The sequence below is a fragment of the Elaeis guineensis genome, chromosome 3, assembly GCF_000442705.2.
Source record: "Elaeis guineensis isolate ETL-2024a chromosome 3, EG11, whole genome shotgun sequence".
NCBI lineage: Eukaryota > Viridiplantae > Streptophyta > Magnoliopsida > Arecales > Arecaceae > Elaeis > Elaeis guineensis.
This window is the reverse complement of record NC_025995.2, coordinates 125,803,378-125,815,668: the sequence shown is the minus strand read 5'-3', so window position 1 is coordinate 125,815,668 and position 12,291 is coordinate 125,803,378. Positions and strand designations below refer to the sequence as shown.

Here is a 12,291-nt window from a genome sequence, read left to right as displayed (position 1 = left end):
GGGACTGCGCAAGTTGCCGGAGTCCTACCGACTTACGTGAGTTAGCGACTTACTTGAGTTAGCGGCTAACATTCGACATCGCAGCAATGATCGGCATTGCAAACAAGAAGAAAAAGAAAAAGTTTCATTCATTGATGAAAAGAAATTACAAAGTCGGATCGAAGCCCGATTACATGTATTTTCAGAAAACAAAAAGGCGAAGATAGTCGGCAGAGCCGATCATCCGTCCTAGTCGATCTCTTCGACCGACGGAGGATCGGGGATGATCGCGTCTCGGCCATGAGCGGCGCTGGGTCGGCGGCCGGAGGATGGGCGTCAGTCGGCAAGGGAACTTCGGTCGGCACCTGCTCCGGGATGGCTTCCTCCGCCACGACGACGCCTCCCGACGGTTGGTCGGCCATCTCCTCGGTCCCTTCTCCTTCGGCCCCTTCCTCCTCGGCTAGCGGCGGGACGACACGGCTGACGTCCAACTCTGGGTACAAGGCTTGGACGGCATCCCGACCGTCCTCGAACCCGACCCGGTATGAGGCGAAGCCCGATTCGAGCATCTCCTCCCGGTTTCGGTCGGAGGACCGGAAGTCCTCCACCGCCCGATCGGCCGACTCCCTCGCCGACCTTGCCTCATCCTCAGCACGGGCGAGCTCCTGCCTCGCCGACTCCGCCTCGACCCTCGCCATTTCGCGTCGATCTGGGCGATGGACAGCTCCTCTTCGGCTTCGGCGAGCTTCTCCAGGCTGGCCCGAAGTTGCTCGCGTTCCCCTTGGAGTTCGGCGGTGGCACCATCCCGTTCATGTCGAAGGCGACGCACGGCCCGACCTTTGTGCTTGGCCTCCTTCTTGGCCGACCGAAGTTCGGACCCAAGCCGGGAGACCTCATCGACTAACTTGGCCTCCCGGTCGGCCGATTGCTGAAGTTGGTCGGCCAACATTGCCCTCTCAGCCTCGGCCGCTGCCGACCTCTCCTGGAAGGCTGCCCGAACATTGCCGAACCTTCGGTACCCGGCCTCCAGTTCGGACATTGTGAAGATCAGCTGCCGATCAAAAAGCTTCGTCAGAATCGCCTAACAAAGAAAATTTCTAAGTTAAAGGAAAAGTGATGCGAAGCTTACCTCAACCATCGTCGGGTAGAACCGCGACAGCATCTCGGTCACCTACCGAGACCGCAGCGACTCTACGTCGGCTGGGAGGAGGATCCCTTGGCACAACCTCCTCGCAAGGTTGTGGTCGGCCAACGCCGACGCACCCTCGGGGTAGTATGCACTGGGAGGCATTGAGCGGCTCCCCGACCTATCCTCCTCCGCGGGCTCCATCGGGGCTTTCCCCCGATCGGCTGCCCCGACCGACGGGACTGGCAGCGATGGGACGCTGGAGTTCGATCCGGCGCCCCCCGTTGCGCCAACGGACGCCGCCGGACGATGTTCGGTTTCCCGAACGTCATCCGGCTCCACCCGCACCGGCGAAGCCGCCGATATTCCTTCGGCCGCCTCCTCAGTCGGCCTCTCCTCAACCTGGACCGACGGAGCCGCGAGAGCTATAACCGGCTCCGACTGGTCGGTTGCCGACGCCTCGACGGTCGGCGGAGCTGGGGCTGGTTTCTTTGCAGGGCGCGAAGGGCCGGCCCCCGACGCTGGCCTCTTCCTCGTGGCAAACCGCCGAATCTCGGCATCCGTCGGCCTCATCCTCGGTGGTGTCCCTGCAATACCGACAAGAATGTTAAAGGCTGGACCAAAAGCTGACCAAAGGATGAACAAAAAGAAAAGCCGGGGGATCGGGCGATACCTATTCGGGGGACCAGACTCAAGCCGACGTCATAGAGAGCTTGTTCGGTAACAAGCTCCCTCTGCTTCGGTACCGACATATCCTTCAGTCGGTGGAAGTCCTCCCGGTCGTCCGCCTCCACCCGACTGTTGTTGTTGGCCTCGGTTCGAGGTACGCCCCAATGAAAAGGAAAGCCCCAAGGAGAAGAGGAGAAACAAAGAAAAATTGGTTCTTCCACCCATGAATGGACGATGGAAGACCGGTGATGAAAGCAAGACCCTTCCGGGGGTTGAAGAGCCACCACCCTCGGGCTTTAGGGTGGGGTCGGAGCATAAAAAATGCCCGAAAGAGTGAAACGCGGGGGTTGGTCGGCAAGAGCTGACACAACAGCGCGAAAGAAATGATTAAACGAACAGAGTTCGACGCCAGTTGCGCCGGACAGAGTCCGTAGTAATCAAGTAGATTCCGGACGAACTCCGGAATCGGAAGCCGAAGACCCGCGCGAAGGTCTTCGACATACAGCGCCAGATCGCCAAGCGGAGGGTTGTTGACCCGACCACCGACCCCTGGAGCAGAGAGCCGAAACTGCTCCGGGATGCGATAGTGCTCCCGAAGCCGATCGACGTTCGGCCCCGAAAGCGAGGAGGCCTCATCTTCCGGAGCTGATCGGGAGTCGTCGGTCGGGTTCCCCGACCGAGCTCCCTGGGTCGGATTCCTGGTCATTATGCCGGAACCGAAAGAAAAGAAAGAGAAGAGAAGGAAAGAAGAAGGAGAAGAAGGGGCCACGAACCAGATGGACCCTCTGGAAGCGAGGAAGAGCTCTGCTCGCGACGACTGAGAAATCGCCCGGACAGAGTTTCCCCAGTAGAATGGCAAGTGTGGGTCAGGGGTCCGGGAGGTCCTATATATATAGGGCGACCGACGGTCGAGATGCTTCCGCGCCGACCGAAGACCTGTAGATGCGCGACGCGTGGCGCCCGCCGGTTGGCGGACGATTCGGCGCGCCCCGTCCCACGACGGCCGCACCGCCCACATTAAATGCCGGAGGGGGCGCCGGCCAACCATCTCGACACGCGGCACGCGGGGCGCGGCTCCGCATTCACGCGCCCGCACCGGTTCGCGTTCCCGATGGGATGCCTGACAGCGGCCCACTCTCCCGTGATCGACGCCGAACATCCGATCGTCTGACGCCGTATCGTCCGGCGCCCGATCTTCTGACACCGACGTAAAGACTGACGACGACAAGACGTGGCGTCTGACACCTGACGCCGACGTGACTTCTGACATCAACTGGACGTCCGGATCGCTCAGCATTCATGAGGTGTCTGACATCGGATCAGCCGGCAGTACGGTCGGATCTACAAGTGCGACAAATCCACTCCCAGTCGTCCGGGATTGCTGCCCGAATGAAAGCATCGGCCAGCTCACCACCCGACTTAGGAGTGGAGGGGGGCAACTGTTGGGGGATACCCACCGACCGACCGACCGACGGCCCGATCGACCGACTCCGACCGGGCGAGAACCCGACCGACTGGCGGCCCGACCGACTAACGGCCCGATCGACCGACTCCGACCGGGCGAGAACCCGACCGATCGACGGTCGGGGCGACCAACTGACGGATGCCGTCACCGGCCATTCAACAGTCCATCACCGACTGGGGATATGTCGGGCGTATCCATCCCGACCGACCGAACCCAGTGGTCTGATGGCCGACTCACATGATGCTCGCCGACCAATGGTGGGCCCCGACACCACTCAGCTGGCTACCGACTTGGGTCGGTCGGCTCCTCCAACCACCGTACAGCCGCCAGACGTTGTCAGCCCTGACACGGGCATGCGGCACGGCTACTTAGGGGCATTGTCCCGCACAGGGCATAGTCAACCCTGGTGATTGGACAGCCACACGGCGACGTGACATTTTCACGGCGACTCTGACAGTCTACAGTGAGTTGACAGTTCCTCACTTGTCCGCGCCATTAATGACGGCGCCATACCGTGCTCCACTATATATACCGGAGAAGGCAACAGTGCAAGGGATCGATCCGCTCGTCTCTCCCACATACGCAGACTCGCTCCTCTCTCTCTCTCTCTCTCTTTCTCAGAGCTCTCTGTCTACATTTCACTGTTGCCCAGTCACCTCTCTGACTTGACCGTCGGAGGGTCCCCGACCGGAGCCGCCTCCGGTCAGTGCGGACTTCCTTTTGCAGGTGCACGCCTCCCGACGATCGGGCGACGAGGCGATTGGCCGCAACATTTTTATAAGAAATTTTTTATATATCGTGGACGATGTAGAACATAGGTATCATTGGCGGTGATTGGTTCACACGTAGGATCGAAATATGGTTTGCAAAAAAAAGATTTTATTTTCGATCCTGAGTCAATCACCATGGATGATGTGCATGATTTTATACCATTTATGATATACATAATTTTTTTTTATTTTTTTATTGATGATATAAATAGATTCAAAAAAAATTATATACTACATCGTCTATACCATGTGCATCGTAGAAATAATCCGAGATGAGATAAGGAGGATGGTAGTCCATGAGAAAGAAATGGGGTGGTTGGCGCGGCGCACAAAATATCTCGTGGCTGCAAGGCTTTCAAACTGCGCATCTTTCAACCCGGGCGGGCCAAATGACATGACCGCGACCAGTGGCCGCTATGTGACTCCATAGCATGCCATTAGTTGTTTGAATGTTTTCGCAAAAGAAAACGGGCGAAAAAGACGACGGAGCAGTTCACGTTGGGTAAGTAGGAGAGCACGTGCTAATGACAAATTTGACGCTTTCCGGTTTCATGCTCGACAAGCTGCCGTGCTCGACCAGACTAGTTTTTGGCTAGAAATGTTTTTTGTTATTTTTTATATATTATTTTTTTGGTGGTAACTGGTAAGTCCTTACCAGTCTTCTGACGTCCCTGATGACGTCGTCATCAGTTTCCCTCTGGAGGAAGCGAACCGCGATGCACCGCACCGCGTGCCGTCCATCGCACGATGGACGGCTGTGCGTGGCCGCACGAGTGCACACACATGATGCATGCACCGTCTATTGCGCGATGAATGGCACGTGCAGTATACCGCACCGGACGGTGCATTGCAGAGGATCCACGTGCGGAAGCGACGTCGATCCGAAATCCAGACAGCTGGCAATACATGTATATATATATACGTACGCACACCACGCACTCGAACCCCTGATATCCGTCGCCAAACTCGAAACAGAATGGAGGACCCAATCCAACAGCACATCCTGGTGGCCACCTACGCGGGCCAAGGCCACATCAACCCCGCCCTCCGCCTCGCCACCCAACTCGCCCGCACCATCCCCGGCGCCCGCGTCACCTTCTCCACCACTGTCTACGGCCACCGCCGCATGTTCCCGTCCGCCGCCTCCGATGGTGAAGTCTCCGACGGCCGTCTCTCCTACCTTCCCTTCTCCGACGGCTACGACGACGGCTTCAAGGACCTCATACCCAAGTTCGACCAATACATGATCCAGGCCAAGCTCAACGGCTCCCGCAACCTCTCCAACCTGCTCGGTGACCTCACCGCCCGCGGCCGGCGCGTCACGTGCCTCATCTACACCATCCTCTTGCCGTGGGCGGCCGACGTGGCACGCGAACACGGTATCCGGTCTTTCCTACACTGGATCCAGCCCGCCGCCGTCTTCGCCATCTACTACCACTATTTCCACGGCTACGAAGGCGTCGTCGCTTCCCATCGTGAGGACCCACTATTCGAGGTGGAGTTCCCGGGACTGCCCCCGCTCCGCATGCGGGACCTCCCGTCTTTCTTCGCTATCTCCGCCGACGATCCCTTCCACTCGGTGCTCCTCATGTTGCGTGAGGAATTTGAGACGTTGGATCGCGAGAAGACCGAGTCCACCAAGCCGTGGATTTTGGTCAACACTTTCGACGCATTGGAGGCTGATGCCCTCGCAGCCGTTGATGCGATGCACCTGCTCCCAGTAGGGCCGCTGCTGCCGTCTCCAGAAGAGACCATATCCGAAGGTGATATGTTTCAGCTGGATGGGAAGAGGTACATGGAGTGGCTGGACTCCAAGCCGGAGAAGTCGGTGGTGTACGTGTCATTCGGTAGCTTGTCCGTTATAAGAAAGCAGCAGCTGGAAGAGCTGTCGAACGGATTAGAGGAGTGCGGGCGGCCGTATCTCTGGATGGTGCGGAAGGACAACCGAGGAGAAGGAGTCGAGTTGGAGAAAGGAGAGAACGGGATGGTGGTGGAGTGGTGTTCTCAGGTGCAGGTGCTATCCCACCCTTCGATCGGGTGTTTCGTGACGCACTGCGGGTGGAACTCGACGCTGGAGAGCTTGGCGTGTGGCGTGCCGATCGTGGGAGCACCGCAGATGTCGGACCAAGCGATGAACGCGAGGCTGGCGGAGGACGCGTGGGGTACGGGGGTGAGAGCTGAGGCCAACAACGAGGGGGTGTTGGAGGGGACGGAGTTAAGGAGGTGTTTGGAGGTCGTCATGGGTGAAGGGGAGAAGGGAGCGGAGATAAGGAGGAAGGCCAAGAAGTGGCGGGACAGGGTGCGAGAGGCCGTCGCCAGTGGAGGGTCGTCTGATCGGAATCTTCGGGCGTTCGTGGAGGAGATTGGGAAGGGCTCGTGAATATTTTTGATGGATAATAAAAACAATTGTATGCGACGTACAAGAGAGTCTCGTCTTGTATCCGAGTAGTTGGCTGGCTAGATTCCTGCCTCGCTCGACGTCCACCTCACTGGACATGTCGGATTTGTCCCATTGGACTGGTCCCAGTAATAAATTGACCATTGGATAGCTTGGCTGGACCACTTGCCTTTCCAAGTTGTGGTTTTAATTTTAGTACATATGCAATCGGCCCCGCACCCCAGATGTGGGTTCCAGCTTGAGATACCGCGTGAAGCAAGTTCCGTCATTGGTTTGATCATCACTTGGACGCCGTTTAGCGGCATGTATGATTCTTGCACGAATGGCATATATGACATATCAAACAGTACAACGAGTCATGCATGTCATACATAATCAGATCAATCCCCCAAATAATCTGTCATCACTAATAAAGAAACAATGACAGTTCTAATGAAAGAAAACAGAAAATATGATCGTGGATCACATGAATCCCTGGCTCAAATCGAATTCAGGAGATAAGTAAATGCCCTATTTCCTTTACCATATATCTAACATGGAAGCTACTCAGAATAGGAAAGATGTTGAGGAGGAGGAAGAGGAATCAAGGCCGTTGGTGGCGACAGGCAGATTTATCTATCACCAACTTCAATGTCAAGGTATAAGGGTGAAAGACTCTTGTGAGACCAACCACTGTGCATGTTGGTTCAATTGATTGGTATCCAAGTCATGTTAGGTTTTTGGATTGAATCTAAAGTGATTACGGCAAACAATAACATTATCTTCAAAGAAAAAAAAAAAGTAAAATTGGCATATATTTGCCGGATCTGAATTTTTCTAACATAGATAAGTTGGGCTAGTTCCACGGAAGCATTCTTATTTTCTTACAACAATGAAAGCATATTGAAGTCTATATTATGGGATTTCATTATAGGTCTCTATGCTCAATTTTTATTTTTTTTGTTTTTTTAATCTTCTCATAGCTGTATTTCTATTCGAATGATTTAATTTATCTGATTTACAAAACCAAAAAAAGGGTGTATCGAAGAATCACAGATAAAGTGTAGAAGGCGTTGGGCAAAAAATAGGGTGTCCTTTTTTTTATTTTTGGTTGAAAATGCGGCAAGGTTGTCCATCGTTTTATCAAAATAAATGCAATGATTTAGGACATGGGAGAGGTAGCAGGGAGCTGTACCTTGAGAAACAAAACTAAATAAAACAAAAGAATAAAAGCTCTCTCTCTCTCTCACACGCACGCACAAATCTCAGCCCTTTTAAGCCATAACAGCGAGGGGGTAAGAAGGAAAAGAAGGGAACGGCCACCCGCAGCCAGCTTCCAAGAACAAGGGTATGGTATATTGGCAAGGGAAAATATATTGTATTCTTTGATGCGAAAGGCCTCTGTCGACTTTGCCTTGTAAAGTAACGCATGGCAGCGAAGGAAGGCCGATCACGAGGTACAATAGCAGTTTGAAAAAATGACAACATAACAATAGATTTCTTTTATCATTCTGATCAGCTTTGGTTGGTTTAATTTCGATGCCTGATAAGCGTTTCTTGGCTATCGAGGGCCGCCTATGCCCATACCTCTGGACTTGCAAGACAAATACTATGCAATGAGTTGTCACGGGCCCTGCAGATGAACATTCCGGCTATGTTTACTTGGGATTTTAGCAGAAGAAAAATGCATGCGGTGGCAGGCCATATGTTGAAAACTGGGAGAACATAGACTTATGATCTTCCTTCGGTCTAACGCAATGTTCGATATTGGTTTTACCGGCCCAAGATTCTCTTGGGGTACACCTCCGCAAGCAGCATCAGACCATTGCCCCATGCTTCTTTCCACTGACAAACAGTTGCACGTAAAATCTAGCTCTTTTCAGAATTGAGGAATATTGTGGACGGATACATGGCACTCCCTCTCAAATCCTCGTTGTTAAACTTCACATTACCAAATCAGCACTTAAAAAATGGAGTCGGTTATATCGTCAGAAAGATCACTGAAGTTCTTGAGCAGAAATTTATAACCTACGCTTCCAAGAATCTAAAAGTGGAAGCCATGGTCATGATGAGTTGCTTTCCCTCTGGAACAAGTTAGCTGAGTACCATTCCCTGTAAGACACGGAGGAGAGATACTTTGGCGCCAAAATATCCTGCATCTCATGGCTTAAAAACGGCGACCATAATACAGCTAGCTTCTTCCAATGGTCCAGATTGTGTATGTTTCACATGAAAGAATGATTGATCTTTTTTTTTTTTTGAGTCAATCGTTAGAATGCATTTTGGACAGCTTTCAAAGCATGATGAATTTCTTTTTAATTTCCATCTGCAGCACAGTCATAAAGTTAATATTGGACTTTGAAAACTGTGCAAAGCATAATCCAATGATTGATATATATCACGAAAAAAAATTGGTCATTCTTCCGTGCAAAATATACAATCCGAACCCTCTTCCAGCACTCTATAGTCATTCAGCAAAGAAGCCGAGTCCAAGTTGCTCAAAACAGCAACGAAGAATTTGTGATGGATGATTTTCAATTACTTAATTTAGGGGTCGGTAGCAAGCCCATACAAATTCTACTACCGTCTTACCACCAGTTCCTAGGAATTTATGTATAGAGAAGCAGGTTGCTGACCAACCTATGACATTGTATATTTTCATAATAATTAATAATAGATGGGAGAAGTAACTCACTTCCCCCTTATTGCCTCCAAAAAAAAAAAAAAACAAAGAAAGGAAAGCAAACCCGTGGATGCAAAAGAAACTGAAAGAGGTGCACAAAGCTTCACATAAATAAAGCTTGAGGAATTGATGGCTTTCTACCATCCATTTACAAAGCCTACTGGAATATTATTTAAAGGGATCTCATTTGTACATACTACCACACCAGTGCGGCAAGGTCTAGCATGCTATCCAAGTTGTGGTATAGCAATTTGATACTAATTCGATAAGGTTTGAAGGAGTTTCCAACAGGGTAATCTTTCCATAGGGTCAGGGTATGGGACACCATGTCATGGTCCTACATCAATTAATTAAAAAGTGCGGTATGAGTTTATTAGTCCAGAGAGATCCCTCAATCAATAACTTAAATTTTTTGACTTTGAGTCCAGGATAGATGGTATAAGAGACAAACCCGATATGCGCATAGCCCTCATCATCAATCATGTGGGTTCCTTGCAAGAGGTTATCAAGGTCAAGTAAGGGCATAGGCTATGGACGGTCCCCCTCTCTCATCCAGGAGCCAATCCCTAGTACCAGGGTCAAGTAATACCTTGGATTGGGGGATTAAAGCCTAGCTCGAATTTTTTATTTTTCGTATGCTGTTTTTTCATGTTTAATGTATTTGTTTATTTTTCTCATGTCATCTCTTTTTGTTTAACGTATTTGCGGACTTCATTCTATTTGTCTTTGATATGTGAAGTTAAGATATAATAAATATATGGCAGATTAGTAACAATATATATTTAGTTATTCAGATTCAATATTTTCAATAATAAATATTTTTAATATTTTTATAAATAAAAAACATCAGAAAACTTAGTGGCTAGAATCTGTGTCCGAAGTCCATGTAATTAAGGATCAGGCTTAGGCCCAAACAAAAACTGCAAGAACAAAGCTCTGGGTCTTCGCCTACCATCACATGTTCCCTTTCTTGGCCACCCACGACCAAGAAATCGAAGATGGCCTCGTCTCCTGCATGCCCTATTCCGATGGTCACGGCCGGCCCTGGGGCGGGTCAAAGCGGGCGACCGCCCCAGGCCACCAAAATGGGTTAGTCCAAACAGTACTGTACCATTTCCAGCAGGCTTCCGGCACCAGTAGATAATGTATCAGCATAGGATGCAATCCTGCACCGTGTTGGTAGCCAGTACTGCGGTATTTTGGCAAAAAAACAAGTACACAAACTGACACCAATAAACATTGGCTGGAAAATTATTGTATGTGGATTAATTTTTTAATAATAATTAATATTTAAAATATGTTAATTTTTATTAGAGAAGGCCCCTTTTTTTCATTTAGCCCTAGGTCTAAAAAATATCAGGACCGGCCCTGCCGATGGTTACGACGATGGCTTCAAATATTAATTACAATGACAGACCAAAATTCGACCACTTCATGACCCAGTCTGAGCAAATTGCATCTCGAAACTTGTCCGACCTTGCCGTCGCTCTCCTTGCTTGTAGCCGCACAATCACATGCATCATCAACATCCTCTCCTCGCTCTGGGTCACTGGTGTGGCACATCGTCACAGAATCCCCTCCATCCTCTAATAGATCCAATCAGCTGCCATGTTTGCTTCCTGCTACCAATGCTTTAATAGCGTCGTCAAAGTCCATCAGAGCGATCCACTCTTCACAATGAAATTATCAGGACTTCTGCCTATCCAGATTCCAGACCTCCCTTCCTTCCTCACAATCTTTGCTGGTGACACCTTTTATTCTGACCTCATACCCACCAATGGTAATGAGTGTATATCAACTCATGACCGTACAATAAATATTATCTTTTATAAATTATATATTAATTTATCTAAAAGGATGTATTAGGATATTGAATGACTATTTTGCTAAATAAATATCATCTATCCACATAGTATATACTAGTGAATATTATATCCTGAAAATTATATATTAATTTATTTAGAAATATATATTGAGATGCTAGATGACTATTTTATCAAATGTATATATCATCTGGTTATATATGTATACTCATGAACACTATATTTCAAAAATCATATATCAATAATTTACATAGAGATATATATTGGGATGTTAGATGACTATTTTTCTTGATATATATATATATATATATATATATATATATATATTATATATATATATATATATATATATATATATTATGTGGCCATATAGTGTTTATTGGTAAATGCTATTTTTGTTTATCTAAAAATCAACGTGTCTAAAGATATTGAATTAATATTTTGATAAATGTTTATTACCTAGATATGTAGCGTATTTTGATAAATATATTTTATAGATTGTGCATTGATTTATCTAAAAGTACATATTATGATGTTGCATAATGATTTTACTAGATATATACCATCTATATTGTATATTGATATATTAATTTATCTAAAAATATGTATTATGTGTTAAGGTGAAGCTCATATGAGAAAACCCATCCCAGACCTGCAGGCAGGTCAGGCCCGGCCCAGAACCATACACAAGCGCGACCTACGCACGGTGCACGCGGTCTATCGTGTTTTGTGGTCCACGGTGGGGTGCGTGGATCGAGCGCTCGTTTTTTTGACGTTTCTCACAGTCCATGAGAATTTTGATGGACCGAGGTGCGATCGAACGGCTCTTATCCCTCCCAGTGATGATCGAACAGTTGATATCGATTCCTGATTGATTTAGGCCTGATCTTGACCAGTTTTTTGGCTGATTTCGGACCGTTTGATGCAGATTAAATGGTTGAGCTTCTTTCTTCGATTCTATAGCGAATAGGACTCTATTTTTGATGAAGTTTGGATCTGGATTCATCTGATGACGAGCTCTATTTAAGAGGAGGACTTGGGAGAAGGTTCAGCAGGCTGAGATCAGTGAAAATAGCAATCAAAGAGAGGGTTTAATAGGGAAAAAATACGAGATGTGAGATTCCTTTTTGAGAAAAAAATAAGAGTGTTTTTCTTTGTAAAAGGGAGTTTGCGTGAGTGTCTTTATTTTTCTTCTTCTTCTTCTTCCTCTTTTCTCCAATTTTGTACTTTATTGTGCCGTGAATTATTAATAGAAGAACGTTAAGGAGGTTTTGCCCGTAGACGTAGGCCAACAATTAAGTCGAACCACGTAAATCTGGTGTGATTTTTTTTTTCTTATTTTATTGCTTGATTATCTCTCCTATTTTGTATTCTACATTTGTTCTAGTTATCTTTCCTA

At 48.7% G+C, this 12,291-nt stretch overlaps 1 protein-coding gene across 1 annotated transcript; it reads left to right on the top strand.

The window, feature by feature from the left end:
• Nucleotides 1-4,965: 4,965 nt before the first annotated feature.
• On the top strand, nt 4,966-6,557 carry LOC105040277 (crocetin glucosyltransferase, chloroplastic). Its single transcript, XM_010916736.4, has one exon. The coding sequence runs from the start codon at nt 4,986-4,988 to the stop codon at nt 6,387-6,389; it is 1,404 nt and encodes a 467-aa protein (XP_010915038.1). The 5' UTR covers nt 4,966-4,985; the 3' UTR covers nt 6,390-6,557.
• The last annotated feature ends 5,734 nt before the right edge of the window (nt 6,558-12,291 follow it).